We start from the raw sequence: 18,781 nt of genomic DNA, 5'->3' as shown, positions 1-18,781 counted from the left end.
ATTCCTACGATGTGTGTACCGATTGACCAAGATACATATTAATATGCGCATCCATTTCTCTAGTAAATAGAAACAAGAAAAATATAATTACCAAAATTCTACACCGTACTGTCATTTAACGAGTTTTGGCTATTTTTTGCTCAAAGTTGCGCAAAAAGGATGGTGACACAACCAAAAGATAAAACTTACTTGGCATTTTGTCCAATTTAAGTATCCTCCGGGAATTCGGACAGTTTGGCGAAAACCGTTTGGGCGAAAAATTTCGCCATCCGGTACTTTCATGATAATTGTTTTACCATTTTGACGAAAAATTTATTTTTGCCAAAAAGGCTTTCGCCAAACTGTCTGTCAATCATCCTCCCAGTGGATAACTTTGAACATATTTTGCACAAGGTTGGGTAAGTTTTACTTTCTGGTAAGGTCATCTTGTTTTCTTACTGAACATTGAGTAAATTTTACATACATATTTTTATTTAGAGTATATATCTAGCACGAATAAGAGAAGTGTCGACTTTATTGGCTCATCGGACGACTCGAGCTTAATCCTACGTAACATTCTTGCAAACGAAATCCAAAAACGAACGCTGTACACCCTTATGCAATTGGACCTTTTATCAATAATCGATAAATATCATTTGCAACTCAATTTGCAATAGATTAATTAAATTGTTTCCAGGGAGAAATAACAATGCAAGTTATATCAACACTTTCAATAAGTCAATACTAACAAATATTTGAAGTTTATCAAGGTTAGATTAACATAGTGATAAGCGTACTACATATGATAAGCGTACCCATATGAACATCAAAAATGTGTAAATTTGCCATTTCAAATGTTTCTACTGGTAGTGAAAGCAATGAACACGGCTGTGGAACACGTGAAAAGCCATACGGATTACATAAATGTAGATTCAGTGATTTACCTTCAACCACATGCTTCTGAATTCCACTAACATTACATTAATTATACATCAAAATTTAAATGTGACAGTAGATTTGTAACACACATTTATCAGGCAATAAATAAAAGATTCCAAAAATGTAGGCAAAAATGTAGTTAATGAAAAATATTGGTTTTGTTGCCCATCTCATACATATATAGGACTACCAAGGATTGACATGGATGACCACATTGCCCTTGGAGGACAGGGTTAATCAAAAGATACTGTAAATTGAGATTCATTATTTCTTAATTAGTTCACTTAAATATGCAGATTTGTATTGGCTTCGCAGATATTTTGAGGAATTAATCTTACAATGGAGGCGCAAACCATGTTCAGCCCAGATAATTTTTTGACCTTATTAGTTTGAAAGAGCAAGTCTTTACAAACAACATTTGGTTCGGCACTTGGGCAGATGCGCAAATTTCAGCACGTTATGGGCGCCGCAAGTTCGCAAAAACGCAGGAAGTTGAGCTCGCGCTGGGCATTGCCCGAAAAATCGTTTGCAAACTTGCGGCGCCCATAACGTGCTGAAAGTTGCGCATCTGCCCAAGTGCCGAACCAAATGTTGTTTGTAAAGACTTGCTCTTTCAAACTAATAAGGTCAAAAAATTATCTGGGCTGAACATGGTTTGCGCCTCCATTGTTAGTACTAATAATACCCGCTATACTCGTTTCCAGGCATAATTATTTCTATGTAGTCCTTGAAAATTACACACGAGTTCACACGTACAATTGCGACTATGTGTGGAAAGGTTGATTTCGTAAAAAAAACTAATGTCGGAGAGAGTTGTAACTTTCCCTCGGAAAAGTTAGGAATGAAGATTTATGTATGCAAATAAAATAATGCGATAGACTTGAGAATAATTAATGTTTCATGTACAAGTGTCGTTTCACGATTAGTGATTGTACATGGTTTAGTTCATCAGAGTCCACCATTATTTCCCTGTCTACCCACCAATCTTATTTATTCCGGTGGAAGAGTTTTCGAATGTCATTCCGTCATCTGTATCTAAAATGTGGTACGTACTATTTTTTAACGGAAAACTTTTTATTAGTAAATATTAATTCGCAGAAGTTTTTCAACCTCTTCAACTCTAATCTAATAATTGCGTAAACTCAAAATTGAATAAAGATCTTCTCTCGATTCTCAACCTGCCTTCCACAAGTCGACACAATTTATTCATCATCTCCTCCGAGTGACACAACTTCCTGGCCATTTGTGGGGTCATTGAAAGGGCTAATAAAACAGCAACCTTACAACGCCAAATACTACACAATTTAGTCAGGATTACTTAACACCTTCAATACTTCCGGATGACAAGAATACTGGTTTAAACAAATTGCAATTTCTCTCATGAGAGAAATACGAACAGTTATTTATCTACCGGATGAATGAGCGTATAGAAGCATTTTTCAAGTGTCTTGATCATAATCTTAATTATGCATGTCTAATTATGCTTTGTGTAAGTGTTCAAATCTATTAATAAACTGTACCAACTTTGCATAGTTGGAATGAAAAGAGGATTTTTAAATACTTGAACAAATACATAATACCCAGTACTCGCTCAAAACGCGTGGAATCATGGATTTCACCAGAAACTAAATAACTTAAAATAAAATGATTTAAAGTTAAGCGAACAAATTGATGAATTTGTCATCTTGTTCACCTTACTACATAATGATTGGTAGAAATGGAACCTAAAATTAAGTAAATAAATAAAAAAGGACAGATCGAAAGTCAGATGAATATGGAGAGACACATCCTTTGACTTTTCCAGCTTATAATATAGATTTAGAAGGTTTGCAACTGCGCAAACGAATTTGCTCTTAAAACTAAATATGTACTCGATAAATTTAAATTAAGCTACAAATAAAACTTTAAAGTTATCTTAGCTAATGCAGGAATGCTCCTCCATTTTTCGTTGGGTGGTTTTTGGATACGGCATGTGGAATTATTTGTAGTTGCGTGTATGTATTCTTCTGAACAATGTTGGGACGCCAATTGTTGTGAGCTAAACAAAAAAAATTGCTTTTATTAGCGTGCTTACAAGAACATGTTATTTAGCGTTGCGATTAATTTGGACAATTTACGACGCCCTAAAGATTTGCAAATATGATTTCCGAAATTTACTAAAGCAACTCATCCATATTTATAAATACCTATTTGCGAAAAAAATGTAATTTTGACAAATTCATTCAAATTATACATACATTGTGTTATTAAATTTCTGCAACTTCTCACCCTTCCCTTGGGAGGAAAAGTTTTCGAAATTATTTTGTAAAATAAAAAAAAACGGTCAAGTTGGTGAGTAACTTTGCCATAAAACCCTATGTTTTTTTGGCAGAAGCTTTTCAAAATGTATGTGCCACTTACATAAGCTGAATTTGTGAGACGGTTGACGTGAGTACGCCCTAATTTTGAGAATGTACGCATAATGCATTGCAGTTTTTTCATACATGCATGCATGCATGCATATCTACATAAGTACGTACCTTAGTCATGATATTCTTAACGTGTTTTGTAATCATTCGCCAACGAAACAAATTTAGGATTTGATTGTTCGGGTACAAATTTAGACGATATTTCGATGTATAACCTATAAATTAAAACATATCCATAAATATGAAAAAAATGTGTCTTTATTAAAAATTAACTAGTGGTTAGTAGATGTATGTACATATGTATGTATACCTCAAAAACTTGCACGTACCGTTAACAAGTCGAATTGTGTCCTAATATTTAACTTGCATTGTTGGACTTAATGGGTTTATTAAGTTAAGAGATTTGGATATTTTCGGGTGTAAAAAACGATTTCCACTTGTCCAAATTGGGCCAAAGATGATAACGTTCTAAATAAATTGAAACAAGGAAATACCATGAATTAATTATTACACACATACTTTGATTATTTAAAACTTTAATAACAATCCATATAATTTAAAGTTTTAGAAAATAACTCCAATATTACCTAAATTGAACCTCATTTTGTCCAGATTACACAGTATCACATTTTAGCTACAAATATATTTTTAAAAAACTACGTAAAAAGAACTACGTAATATGTAGAAAGTCAATTTATTTATTGAGCCTCCTTCACCTTACTAAGAGGAAACTGCACCCAGAAAGTGGTTACAGCATACTGCAGATATTTTGCATTGTATTAAATCCCTTGCACTTAACAGTTTTAAGAAACAAGCAGGTTTTCGGAATGTGCGGAAAGGACGTCATAAATTTTTGAGAAAATTGGTATCCCATTTTTTAAGTAATTTTTGATTTATTAAGGTCCGTAACTACATTTGTCGAGGCACATTAGATGACATGCTGGATGCACGGTCCCACACGATACTAGACACGTCGTCAATGACCTGTGTCCAGAGTACAGGGTGAGAATCAACCAGGTTATAAAAACTTGCGTAATATTGTGTGCAAACATAAAGAATGTTACGTATGGACAACATTTTCGTCACGAGGTGAAGACGATGTTTAATTTTGTATTGACACGACATGGTGACTTGAACTGCTCGGGTGAATACGTCCATTATGCAGGGCCCCCTACACTGGTAAAAAGGAGAGTGCGTAGCAACGCATGAAATAATATGTAATGTATGTATGTAACAAGAGATGCGAAGAATTTTATGCGTGTGGGTTTAGCTAAGTTGCATTAATATTAAGGAAAGGTGTACACTTTTTTGCCGTGATGGTCGCCATGGTAACGTGTCGTGCTTAAAAAATGACCTGCATTTGTACAGGTTCTCCTAAATCTATCCATGAACAGGAATCATTGTTAATATTAAATCAAAGATGTAAATATTACGGATTTTTCGGACGGTCACCATAGTAATCCTTAGGATTAGACGTGTCCCTCGGATGGGCCTTTCGTTATGATTTATGCGGTACGGCAGCATGAATTTCTCGTTTAGACATTTTTTATGCACGTGTCGTCGCGATCAACCGGAAAAAATTGCATGATATGAAATAATATGTACAATGACAGGCCAGAACCTGTGAAGTATAATACATAGGATGAGATGCCACTTGATGTCAAAATAAGACCATTTTTTATCACCATAAACACCGTCGTATAACGAACTCTGTCTTAGGAATGGGCTACTTACGCATAAATTTGTTAGATTTTTGGCCATACCTGTCCATGAAAATAAATCATTCTTTGAGCATCTTTCTTGGATACGGTTTAAATTATACATGTATTTTTCAAGTTAAAACATGCCAGTAATTACTTGGAGAGTTCATATATGTAGATACATATGCATGTTAATTACAAGACTAATGCCATCGATACATGAGTTGTAACGCTGGATTACAATGTATGAATTTTTGCAATCGAAATATCATCATATTTTTAAAAATATAGAATTAATAAGGGAGCATTATTTATTAACATGTCTATTCAAAAATGTGTACAGTTAGGTTAATTATTAACAATTATTTAAATGAATATGTAACTATTAAAATTTAGCGATATAAATGGACATTTACACGTCATAATTTAAAAGAATAATATGTATCTATGTTTGTCACTACACAAAATTGTGAGTAAATTTTACCTAATTTATTTAGATTTTACCATAAATAAGCCAAGTTTCCAACCTTATTGATTCATTAGACGATTCAGAACTTAATCTGACCTAACATATTTGCATACGAAATACAAACACGTACGCAAATAGATCCTTTATCAATAATCTATAGATATCATTTGCATTTATATCGTCAACAGAGAGACATTATCTCACTGAGCGATTCATAGTATAATAGGTTATGGATCAATCTAATTGTTTATAGCAAGAAATAAAAATGAAAGTAATACCAACCCAGGTGAAAAATTTAATGGATTTTATGCATAAATTTGGCTGGTTTTTATGCAGAGAATTGGCTGGTTTTTATGCAGAAAAATTTATGCCGAAACAATCTGTGCATAAAATGTGCAGAATTATGCATAATTCTTCAAAACCTTTCTGCAGAATATACCTGTCAGAACTTTTATGCAGAATCGTTCATACTTTTTCTGCACAAACCATTGGTCCGGGCAGTTGTGTCGAATTATGTCAAATTCGACACACGATTTTCACCCGGGAAAACTATCAATAAATAAATACTAACAAATACCCTTTGTTAGTTTTTTTTACACAAGTTTAGCAAGGTTTGTATTACAGTAGTGAACAGTGATGTATGAAAAATGCGCCTGGAAAGGGTGCAAGCCTACCATTGCAAATGTTTCCACTTGTAATGGAAGCCATGAATAGTGTTGTCGAGCATGTGAAAACCCATCGAATTTCATGTAGATCCAATGATTCTGCATTGAGCTAACATTAACTATGTGTATGGTTCCGTATTCCACCCACATGCCTTGTTAGGTTTAATTGTCGTGGGGAGAGATTTCTCTCTCCCCGAAATAAATATCTTGGCAAGAAAGCCAAGAATAAATCGAATAAAATAACGAACCCAACCAGAAAACAGGGTCTCTCACAACATCGGGAACCGAGGAAGAAGAAGAAGAAGGAATAAGTTAAGTTAAGTTAGGATTAGTATGTAAATTAGTATGTAAGTTAGATAGTTGAGTAAGTGAAAGAAAGAATAAATGACTTAAATACATAGAAACACAAACCGGAATTGTTCGGGATGAAATAAGTACCCCTAATTGACAAGAACATACAAAGAAAAGAAGTACAAAGGGGGGTGCAACCCCGCAACACAAATGGTGCCTCTTAGGTTTTCCAGCGACCACCCCACACTTAGTTAATACATATTTCAGTCTAAAATAAATAACAAAAATTCAACTCGTTATTGCTCTCCCACCACCACCGCAACTTGTGCAATTATTTCGTCGCATCGTTCTGCCAACTTACCGACTTTCGACTACCATAAGTGTACAAGTGCCAACGTCAATAATTTGTTGGATCGTTCTGCAAAATTCGCATGTTCGGACAACACCAAGTGTAGAAGTGTCACAGTGACAATAATCAACACCGAATTTTTCTTTGTGTCATCTCGTCCCCCTGTGACAGGATTACGTTGCTTAGGATTGACTTCTAATAATTGGTCTGAGTGTTATAAAATTTTATCCAATGGCTACTCTTTTGCATTTGTTACACCTTAACCAGCCTATTTTATCTGAATCTCCGTTATCCATTTTAGCATTTATTTTCCAACAATTCGCCTGCTATCGTCAAAATTGCATAACCTCAGCGGAATTGGAGGCTCAAGCTGTAATGATAATTTTAGAACAACTAACCGCTTTGCAACCACACCCCTTCTTACATTTTTTACCTCTTAGCGCAACTCCCCTTAATTTTCTCGAGCTACTTACTCGAGTCTATATATCTCACGCCGATAGCTTTCCTGTTTTTTTTTCGTCAGCATGATGTTAATAATGCAGGGTTCGCCCGGATTTTCATCCCAGAAATTTTTGTTTTCATTTAATAACTACGGGTTTGTTATGCTATCCAAAACGTGCATGCAGGTCTAAATCATAAATAATTCTCCCTCCTCTCAAATAATTGGACCATTTATTCCATTCACATTACCAAAACTGGTTCGGTTTGCGTCATGGTAATACCTACTTGTTTTCTTTAACAACCGTCTTGACTAATATTTGCTATTTTGAGCTTCACCAAAAATTTTGGCTCGAGTAACAAATTGTCCTTGGCTACTCGAGTGGTAAAAAATTTTTTATTTCCCTTATGTCCCATTTTGGGGCATGCCAGCTTTTAATCGTTTGCAGAGTTTGGTTTTCGCGTACCTAGTTGAAATTCTCACCCGGCGGTGGCTGCGCTATTTGGGGTGCAAAATTTCAGAGCCTGCAAATTTGTTTGGCAGGTGTTCAACTCAGTGCTTAGTTATCTTCTAATTTAAAAATAAAATAAAAATATTTCTGACTTCTTCTGACCATATCAGGACATCGGGCATTTTGCCAGGTTTAGACTAATATTGATGCAGTAGTTACGGCACTGTGACTTCTTATAAATAGAACTTTGGTAGAGTTTTACCCTCTTTCCGCGACCCCGGACTTCTTCATCTCTGCTCTTGAGCTCCAACCATAAGAACTCTTCACATCACACTTCTGGACTAAAACTAGGTTGATGATGTATGAACATATTTTTTTGTGTCAACCTTAATGTTAACTTGGCTTCTTATACATATTCTTGGGTGTTTGTGACCTCGGTCCAAAAAATTTTAATACCATGCAAGTTACAACGTTGGGGAATAAATTTTTTGGGAATTTTTGACCCCACTCCGAACCCTTTAGCTTCAAAACTGACGGAGTTACAATTTTTATTTCATGCCCGGCAAGGGTAATTGTCCAAAAGCTTCCCTTTGTCTCATATGCATAGCTTGCATACACGGTGCTGTTATATCCACGTCCCATCCACGTCATTGGACAATATGCATGTCCGACTCGTTAGACACAACTTGTACCAACTTTCACTCATTTTAGGGGAATTCATGTCATCATTCACATAACATTTAAATCAATTACTTACAAAAAAAAATTTTGTTTCCAAAATTTTTTTTTGACCCTCTGTTCTACATTGGTCGTCAACATTTTGTCACATGAGCACTGTAGTCTGTTCTAAGCACTTCACAGAAAAACGCTGGGATCTATTTTCATCTTTCCTTTTTCCTCACGAATGGAACAAAATAGCTTGGCCCTTTGCCACAATCCTACCCTGGTACAACTGCATTTTTCTTTCTTTCTCCGACGGGTAAAACTCGGGAAATTGATTTCACTTGTCTTATAACATTTCACATATATGTCATCTTTAACGAAACAATTAGTCTCTACTGTAATAATCTGTGATGGTTGTTCGTGAATAGTTTTGCGATGAAGATCACAAAAATGCTTGCTATCCTGGATAGACGCATCAGAGAACACGACCAAAATATTTTGAGATATATTTTCATGAGTCCCTATGATGAGACAAAACTTGCCTCGTCCCCAATACAGCCATCCACGGAAGCAATACTTGTTCACTTGACCTTAACCTTGACCTTAACCATACATGTTCAATCAACATGTTAGTGTCGACTTTGCATATCCCGGACAACTCTAATTGCAATGACCGGTAGAAGTCTCATTAAAACAACTTTCCCCTCGGGTTCATTCCCTCTTTGCATCCAAACCCTGGTTTTCAGGAGGAGGTCACTACAATGGGGGAATCGAACAAAATCAATCAAAGGGAAAGTAACTTTCACTCACATTTCATTGTGATTCTTGGAGTCCCATTTTAGGTTATTGAATGAAGTTTTTAAAGGAAGGAATTTGAGAAGGAAATACTTTTCAGAAAGAAAAATTTTCCGTCAGTACTGTCATTTCAAAGGTAGTACTCACGGAGAATTGAGGATTTGTCTTCTTTTCTAGCCTTGGGTCGCCCTTGCAGGGAAATCGTTAGTCCCATGCAGTGGCGCGAAAAGTATCATGGTATTATTACTTTTCTGCTCTTTTTTTAACGAGATCAGGGTAGAGACGTGTAATTTCTGTGTGGAGGGGACCATTTCCGGTTTTGTGAGTATTTAAGGGATTACAGATTGATAATTTTAGTTCCCTCGTTCTGTCCGCTTTATTGTGTCGTCAAGGTAAATCGGCTATAGGGTAACCGAATGCCTAAATATAAATTTACTCAGCCCCTACGAATTTGCCTAGACTATGGAAAATGTCAGCAATTCAACAGGGTGGGTTACATCTTAAGAATATTTCAAATGGTATTGATTATTCTTGCCACACCAAATCCGAATGGTTAATCACCCAACCAAAGGGGTCTCCTTCAGGCACCCAACCGTAAGAGGTGACCACGAGTAAAATTTTCAATCGGACCGGGGAAACTATTTCCAAAATTATGAATTATAATACATATTACCCTTGCTCTCTTAAGGTTGGACAGAACGAATCTCCATTACACAAATTTTCTCCTGTTTGTCTATCATAAATCCAAAACTGAATTCTTTTAAATAAATTTCTTGCTACCATTGCAAAAACAAAACCATATCACACATATATGGGCAAAAATGAGTATCAGTTCACTCAACACATTCTGATTTTATTAAATTGCCACCCAGTGCAATCCTTAAATCCAACTTTCAAAACAAATTTCAAAATAACTTCATCAACAAACTATTTATGTATTACCTACGATGCCTACCCATGAAATACCGACATTTATTCATCAAACATTGCTATAATTTGCAGCCTAGGCAGACAAATTACACCATGTTTCAAAATTGCCACAATTTTATTAAATGATATAAAAATTTTGCCAATTTTACATACAGAAGCAATAAAAAGTTACCCACAATAATAACCAAATCCAGGTAGAAAAATTACAACCTGTTATTCAAAATTGCCACAATTTTATTAAATCATATAAAAATTTTGCCAATTTTACATACAAAAAGCAATAAAGTTACCCACAATAATAACCAAATCCAGGTAGAACAATTATACCATGCTATTCCAAATTGCCACAATTTTTTTCGAATAATCAATAAACAAAAATTTTGCCAATTTTCTCTACCTACGGCAATAAGCAATATATACTCTATGCACAAGATGATTAAACCTTTTAAGTTATGAAATACTCAAATGTTCACTTACATATCTTTATTTTATTGAAAACAAAAACAACAGCAACAATAATTAAAATGATCATATTTCAAATTGTTTATAATCCACCAATTATCAGGAATTATCATTACATATAACTTTCAACAGTTCTGAAATTATTCTGAATTTTTGAAATTTTAAGTAATTTATTATTCAACTAAGTGAGATATAAAAATCCTCCTCTGAGGGGTATTCACTTCAAAATTAATAATATTTTACATGGCTAATATTTGTTTCCAACTACTTATTATGACGAGCACCCAGATGACAACCCATGTCAGCATTCCTGACACATAACCGATACTACACCACACCCACCAGGACGCGCCCACTTGTTCCGTCGACTCCTTTCCTGTCGTCCTCGCGGTGTCCGGCTCTGTGTTTTCCGTGACGAAGGGAGACGAGTGAATCGTCGCTTGATTAACTGTCTCGTCATCGCTGACTTCATGAACCGGAATGATGGGGGAGGTCGTTGGCGACATTGGGGTCGTTTCTGAAAAAGAAATGGTCGTTGTCTGTTCCGAGGAGGGAATCTCTGCTGATGAAGGAATTGTCGTCGTCATGATTGTTGACTGTTCGGGGGTTAATGGAGTCGTTGTTGGAATTTCAAGCAAGGATTGTTGCTAAAACACCAAAAATCAAATACATATATATACATTATTATTATTACATATGTAAAACAATAAGATATTGACAAATTATTGTGTTTACCAGAAAGGGCCAATTGAACACGAACTGGGAAATATTCAATGAAGAATCGTCCATCCATGCATTTAAAAGATGCACGGGCAGTTCTCCTGTAAAAATAGTGAAATTATTATGAAAATTAATTAACAAATCAAATCAAATGTAAAATTTATATAAATAATATGAATAATTAATCATGTAACAATATTATATACAAAAGTTACTCACCAAAATTTCCACATCCCACATCACGTCCATGAAATGAAGTTATTAGGAATCTGCACCAGAAAAACTCCGGGAAGGCGACAAAATGTAAAGCAATAAATTCTTCATCATCTTTATTTGGAAACTTATGGCACGGTACACAAATTTCGTCCCCACCTCGTATCAAGAATAGATTCTCTTCTGTTTTCAAACACGACAAACAAGACTGTAATATGTCCCGTGATAATGCAAGAGGAACATTTTGAGAATGAACAATGGAAAAGAAAAATAATAATATCAATTTTAACATTGTTAAAATTTAAATGAAAATTCTATTATTAATGATATTCTTCACGTTGTCAAATTATGACTGAGCGAATAATTATTATACTGCCATTAAAAAACGAATTTGGAATGTAAGCAGTTTTGTTATGACTTACGAGAAAAAAAATTGGAGATGTTTTATTACATTTAAAACAAGAATGTAAAATATGTACAATTCAGCATAAAATGTATGAGCTAAAAATGTATGTTAAAATACGCCCATAAAAATTGATGATTTATTATTTTCAATTATAAATATACGATGTGAATAACCTACTGTCATTTAAATTAAAATATGATAACATAAAAATAATTAAGATGATAATTATACCAATTTCTAAAAAAACGTCTTACAAAATGAGATTCACGCCATATGTAAATTTTTATCCAACAAACAAAAATTGTTATTCAAAATAATTAATCAATGAAATTCAAACGCCAAATTGAATGCATTTTTAGTAAATATGTAAACCACTTCAAGATCTCAAGGGCCCAGGAGTGTCGTGGGGAGAGATTTCTCTCTCCCCGAAATAAATATCTTGGCAAGAAAGCCAAGAATAAATCGAATAAAATAACGAACCCAACCAGAAAACAGGGTCTCTCACAACATCGGGAACCGAGGAAGAAGAAGAAGAAGGAATAAGTTAAGTTAAGTTAGGATTAGTATGTAAATTAGTATGTAAGTTAGATAGTTGAGTAAGTGAAAGAAAGAATAAATGACTTAAATACATAGAAACACAAACCGGAGTTGTTCGGGGTGAAATAAGTACCCCTAATTGACAAGAACATACAAAGATAAGAAGTACAAAGGGGGGTGCAACCCCGCAACATAATGATACATAAAAATTTTAGTATGACCAAAGATTTGTATAAAACATTTAACAAATACAGAAAATAAAACATTCCAAAAATGTACATAAACTGATCCTGCATACATTTTTGGATAATTCACAAGTTTGCATTGTCCTCGCGGGTGAGTTCGTAATCGGTGTATATTGATAATCTGGTGGTTTTAAGTGTGCTTGTAGCTCTTTTATTAGAGTTTGGCTGTGATTGTGTTACATATCCTAATAAATTTATTTGTTTTTATTAAAATGGTGGGAAAAGGAAAGCCTTTTTTTGTGCCTTGGCTGGAATTAGCGACGAAGAATGGGTAATTTTGGCATTTGTGTAGATGGGATAACAAAATCTTATGCCTACCACTGAGTATATTAAAGGTTACGGAAACGGATATCATTTTGATCCCGATCTCGTACGACTCTCAAAGATTAACTACAAACTTGAGACGATATTGCACTACTGGTTGTGTAGAGCATGAACCAAAAGATTACCTAACTTCAGATTCATTATTTCTTAATTAATTCACTTGAAATACGAACATTTGTTTTGGATTCGCAGATATTTTGATGGATTAATCTTTTGTCAATAATAATTCTTGCTATATTCGTTTCTAAACCCAATTATTCCTGGTTATTAAGCAAATAAGTACTTAGAACTCATGACTTTACATACCAGACATTCGGGATGAGCAAATCCAACACCTAATTTGACAGGTTAACTTAATCCGATAATAATAAAATTGTATTATACCGCCAGATGTTATTTTAGTGGATTGGAAATTTAAATAGGAGTTTGGTTTATACAGAAAATCAACCTTCAGAATGCAAGACCTTTTTTATAAAAATTTATAAAACGCTTCGAATAAAGGTAGCTGACAAATTGCAAATGTTCCTATAACCAAGTTATATTCTGTATTGTTCACTGAACACTTTATCATAGAATGAAGCATATGTACACTCATGACTGAGTGTCTCAAAATTTACGTAAGTGAGTTGAAGAAAAATCTTGTGATGTTGCCCATCTCGTGTGACTACAGAGGATTAACTTCAAATTTAAGACATAATACGAACCACCTTGCACTACTTGTTGTGAAGAGGATTAACTAAAAGATTACGTAAATTGAGATTCATAATTTACTTCAGAACCTTCAGAACAGAAGATCTTTTTTTAATAAAATTTGAGAAAACACTGAATAAATATAGCTGACAAAGTTCAAGTGTTCCACGAACTATATTATGTATTGTTATATTATGTATTGTTCACTGAGCACTTTATCGTACATGGATAAAGTACCCCTTTGATATGTATGTACTTAGGACAGGTAGCAAGACAGACGAGGTGGGTTTTGATGACAAGTAGTGTTCATAATTATAGATTAAACTTGTCCTAAGGATATCGACCATGTTGCCGAATGTGTCGCAAAAAATATGCATCAAACTTAAACCACATACAGGGTGGTTTAAATGGCAGGTTACAATGGAAAATTTTGCAATAGGAAAAATTCGTAAATTTCTTTACTTGACTTTTCCGGAATTGGGATTGAGATTTTTATTAATTTTTATCAAAACTTGTGGAACACTGATGACAAAATTTTTAAAATATTGAATTTCAGGAGCAAAATTACGGTAAGTAATGGGGATTTGCGAATTTTTCCCATTGAAAAATTTTCAATTGCAACCTGACATTTAAACCACCCTGTATTCTTAAATTTAGCTAAAAATAATATTTTTTAGAGTGGTCTTCACCAGTTCAGGAACTTTTCTCATTTTCAAAAAGAGGTTTGAAGGGCATGCAGCATTATGTGTACTTCTCAAAAATACTTGGTTGGTACCTTAACAAAATGTTGGGTATTCGTCCGTGTACCCAAATATTCACAGGGTTCGTACATAAAAAATGTCATTAATTTTGTTCTTCTTCTTACTCTTGTCATGTTGATTCTTCCAATTTTTATAATCATTCACTCCCGAAAGAATGAACCATTTTAATCTGTAAAATAAAATGAATTTATTTACATTAAAAATAAAATAATGGTTCGTTTATATCCCCAAAATTTTTGGCGTACCTTAAACCAGATCGAATTCTATTCTCATTTTACAGGATAGATTTACGTATGTAGACGCTTGTAATAGTTTTGGATGTATGTACACAGCGATTTCAACCTACGCGGACCGATCCGGATGTGAGAACATAAATAGATAAGTTAACAAATATCACGAATTAGGAAAAACTTAAATATTTAAATAATTAGTTACCATCTTATTTCAATTATTTAAACTATAGATCATGAGCTGGGAACTTATGTATTTAGAACTCTTACCTGAATTGAGTCACACTTTGTCTTCATCCCGATCACAATTCCTCCCCATGGAAGAATTGTGTTAAATCGACATTTGAAATATTTCTCAAGAATTGTCTTCGTCACTTTATTGATCCAGTTGTACGAAGAGACTGCACCCAGAAACTGGTAGAATTTTTGAATTAATGCGTTTCCTGAAACTGGTTTTACGAACAGGTAGCTTTAGGACTGTGCGGAAAGGATGCGAGATAAGTTTTATTTTTCCTACATAATTTGTATCCCTTTAAATAATTCGTAACGAAGAAAATGGTAGTTTAACTTAGAAATATTTTAATTAGTTAGGAAGGCAAAATTCGACCTGAAAAATCTATTGGAATTTGAAGAGATTTTAATACGGGATTTTATTTATAAACGGATTTTATATAATTTAGCGATAAGGGATTTCTCGAATGCCAACCGAATGCTAAATTTGAAGTTTTTCTTCCGAAAATTTGGACATTTCACAATATAATATTAAATTTGTAATGTTTCACTTTCTTCGAGTTTTATTAAACCTCTGGAATTCCTCCATGACCACAACATATTTGCGTACATATGTACATATGTACATATAACGGCCACGAATTTATGCATTTTATGAATTTATGCAGTAGTCAATGCTTCTCGTTACAGGGTCAAAAATAAGAATTTGGGATTTCTTGACGCATTTGAATTCATACATATGTTCATATACCTATTGAGGAAAATCGATGCCATGCCATTTGCACGGTCCCGAGGCAACACACGTGTCGATGAAATGTGCACCCCATCAGAGAAAAGGTTAGAGTAAATCTGTTATAAAAATGTGACGGTGTTGCATAAAGAATTTCATCTTAAATTTAAGACAATCTTTACGTCTCCAGGTTATACCTTATGTATGTGCTTGTTTTTTTTTCATCCAAAGGATGGGACAGCTTTTGCGGACACATCCACAATGCAGGGACTTCTTTAAATACGTGGCATGATTTGCAATAGCATGAATATAAAATACCTGAAGGATATTCCGATCGGGCTTGAAATTTTTCTCTGGTTTTCGCTTATTTCGTAGTATTAGTTTTCCAGGGATATCCGACCAAGATTTCTAGTCTGATTCCGATAGATGTTTATTATCTGTAGGCTTCAAAGACATGCAGATTGTGAGCATCACTTACCGGTCATTATCCATTAGCATACATAATTGCGCTATTAACGTAACGTCCACCTTAAACCGAACATGACAAGTTTATGGCAATGCTTGTTGATCGGATTTATTTTCGGTAATTAATTCAATACATTTGCATGTGTGAAATACTTATCAAAAAATATCTGGTCAAAAATACGTATAGTTTAGTTATTTATGTATGTATAAATGCGGAACAATTATTTAAGTATTATGTATAACTAATCTAGCTAAGCAGATATTTATATACCATATTATAATTTTAAGGGGTGACACATGCCAATTAGCAATAATTTAATTCAGTGCACCATTTGGCCGCCTTTTAACACATTTACCTTGGATCTTGTCAAGTAACCTGCTAAATTGGCTAGGCAGCGCTTAAATGCTTTTCTGCTTGCTAATACCGCCCTCTTTATCATGTTCCTGCACTCCACCAGTAAAGCTACCCCCGCCACCGCTATAACCGTCGCACATAAGCCGAAAACGTAAAACAAGGCGGGAAACGCTTCCCCTCCATTAGAATTATACATTTGGACGTTGGACTCTCTAAAATCGAAACTGAATTTTGAAAATGATTTGCCTTCTTCCCTAAAAATGTCCATGGAACGTAATTTTGTCCTCATAATTTCGAGTAATTCCCACCTCCCAGAAATCCCCGATTCCGCCAATCTCCCAAAAATTTTCGCAATTGGGGGCGAAATGTAATTCTGAGTTGTGTAAGTCTTCGTGTTAAACTGGAAAGGGGCCACGTGATAACTGTCGATAACCAACCGCTTTCCAATTGTTTTGAGCGGTGCCGTTATTCTGGCAAGGTCATCGGTTGGATCCATAATTGCAAAAGTGGGACTTGTCCGAATTTCGGAGTTGTTTAGCGAGATTATCCCTGAATTTGAAATTATCCGGACAATAGCAAGCAAATCGTACTTGGCGGGGGGAAATGTAGACCATCCGTTGGACAAAGTTTAACAGAGATGAGGCAGATTGATGATCAGTCCTTAACAAATGTGGCAGGATGAGAAATTGGATAAAGGAGTAATCCTCATCCGGTTTTCGGAATGAAATTGAGCTGGTTGTAAGAATTGTTAAATTCGATTTCGCTAAATCTTCGAAACTTTTAGGAACGGCGGGAAATGGGGTAACCGTCAAGTCGGAGGTGATTGACCCCTGGTACAGATTTTCCATGAGAATGTAACCCGCAAAAAACCAGACGGTCAGGATGGACAAAGCTTTTCTCTCTTTTTGCAACCAATTCACGATATCTCCGCCATTCTGATTGAGTAAGATTGATGTAAATGTTATTAAATCGCTAAGAAATAAGGTACTAAATTCTGCCTTGTTTTTAGGGAGATTGCGTACAAATTGTTCGGCCTTGATTTTAGGGAGATTGCGCATGAATTGTATCACTATGGTTATTACGACGCATAAAGTTATAATTAAGATCCACGTGGGCGTGTCAAACGGAGTAAAAACGTTGCCAAAACTACTCTCTGCTTTTGGAAATTGAGTAACTATGGAAAATCTAAATTGACCATTTTTTAAATTAAGAAGCGTATAGCCGTTCCCATTATAAAAGCTCTCTATACTAAAGAAGACTCCACCGAAACCTAGTTCACCCCCGACAGTTTCCGGTTTAAAGGCAGAATCTTTAAAGATACGTCGGTGTACCGTGGTGAAATTAAGGTAAGTTCCGATCGAGTAAGTCAGGCAGGACGATAAAGATTCTGAGTCTCGGAATGTGGCCAGACTCGGGCCACAAGAGGTTGATTGGTCAAAAAGTGTAACCCTTTTGATAGCGTAGTTAACAATTAGAAGGTTTCCGCGCATATCCAATTCATTTTGCAGGTGCCAAATTGTGTTTATTGTATCGAGCGAGAAAATTGGCGGATGGAGAAATGTCAAATTTCGACAAGGAATGCAAGGAACATGAATACCATTTTGTGCAAAAAATAGTATCTTGGACGTCCCGATAACGTCTATAAGGTTACCATCGTAGCGGAATGAGGGTAACACAAGGACAAAGATGTATTGCGTCGTAGGGTCTATCAAAACTTTGAATTCTGTCGCGAATAACAATGAAGGGTTTGAAATAAGTAATATTTCTGGATAAGGGGATCGTGTAATATGATTTTTGTCTCGTGCGAATGGAAAAATGTTAATAAAATTATGTATAATTTTTACACTTTGATGGTACGAAAGTGGTAAGAAATTTTGAATTCTATATTCCCAACTATCCTCCTCATTATCCAGGATGAAATGTAAATCAAACTTGTCTAGGGCCAAAGTGGTGTTAATTTTCAGGGCCATAAGAGTTAAAAATATCAAGAAGGGATACATTTTTGAAGCAAAGTAGCTATTTGGATCAGTTTAATTTTTTAGGGGCTAGATAAGTACATATGTAACTCTTACAAAACTCTTACAATTTAGATTCCTTTTGCGTCGCTATGAGTGGAAAAAATATGTATCGATCAGTCAAAGTCAGTTTGTTGTACATGCATCAAGCTGAAAAAGCAACGCAAATAAATGATGGATGAGATATTAACAAACTAGCGTGTAAGCCCGTCTCCCTAGGAGCGAGAATGTATTTATTTTTTTAAATTTCACCCCATTTGCAGTGTTTCGTTTTCCGTCCAAAACTATTTTTACCACGGCAGGTAAGAAAAACCGGGCA

At 34.9% G+C, this 18,781-nt stretch overlaps 1 protein-coding gene and 1 long non-coding RNA gene across 4 annotated transcripts; both read right to left on the bottom strand.

The window, feature by feature from the left end:
- Positions 1-2,400: 2,400 nt before the first annotated feature.
- Positions 2,401-4,068, bottom strand: LOC110859025. Of its 2 annotated transcripts, none has more exons than XR_004836917.1 (4): positions 3,914-4,068; positions 3,637-3,794; positions 3,438-3,541; positions 2,401-2,956 (listed from the first exon to the last, which is right to left on the bottom strand). It is a non-coding gene; the product is annotated as an uncharacterized LOC110859025 (long non-coding RNA). The 2 variants fall into 2 exon arrangements; XR_002548815.2 differs by having other exon boundaries at positions 3,656-3,794.
- A 6,200-nt stretch (positions 4,069-10,268) lies between these two features.
- On the bottom strand, positions 10,269-15,053 carry LOC110859013. 2 transcript variants are annotated; one of them, XR_002548808.2, is made up of 6 exons: positions 14,937-15,053; positions 14,682-14,778; positions 14,451-14,605; positions 11,480-11,656; positions 11,276-11,361; positions 10,269-11,187 (listed from the first exon to the last, which is right to left on the bottom strand). XR_002548808.2 is itself a non-coding variant. In XM_035859099.1 (5 exons), exons 3-5 carry the CDS (start codon positions 11,763-11,765, stop codon positions 10,780-10,782), a joined length of 780 nt encoding a protein of 259 aa, XP_035714992.1. In that variant the 5' UTR covers positions 11,766-14,605; positions 14,682-14,778; positions 14,937-15,053; the 3' UTR covers positions 10,270-10,779. The 2 variants fall into 2 exon arrangements, 1 of the variants encoding a protein (XP_035714992.1); XM_035859099.1 differs by having other exon boundaries at positions 10,270-11,187; positions 11,480-14,605.
- Between the last annotated feature and the right edge of the window lie 3,728 nt (positions 15,054-18,781).

This window comes from Folsomia candida, unplaced genomic scaffold, assembly GCF_002217175.1.
Source record: "Folsomia candida strain VU population unplaced genomic scaffold, ASM221717v1 Fcan01_Sc023, whole genome shotgun sequence".
Classification (NCBI taxonomy): domain Eukaryota; kingdom Metazoa; phylum Arthropoda; class Collembola; order Entomobryomorpha; family Isotomidae; genus Folsomia; species Folsomia candida.
The sequence above is the reverse complement of the archived record's forward strand: the minus strand, read 5'-3'. Positions and strand labels throughout refer to the sequence as shown.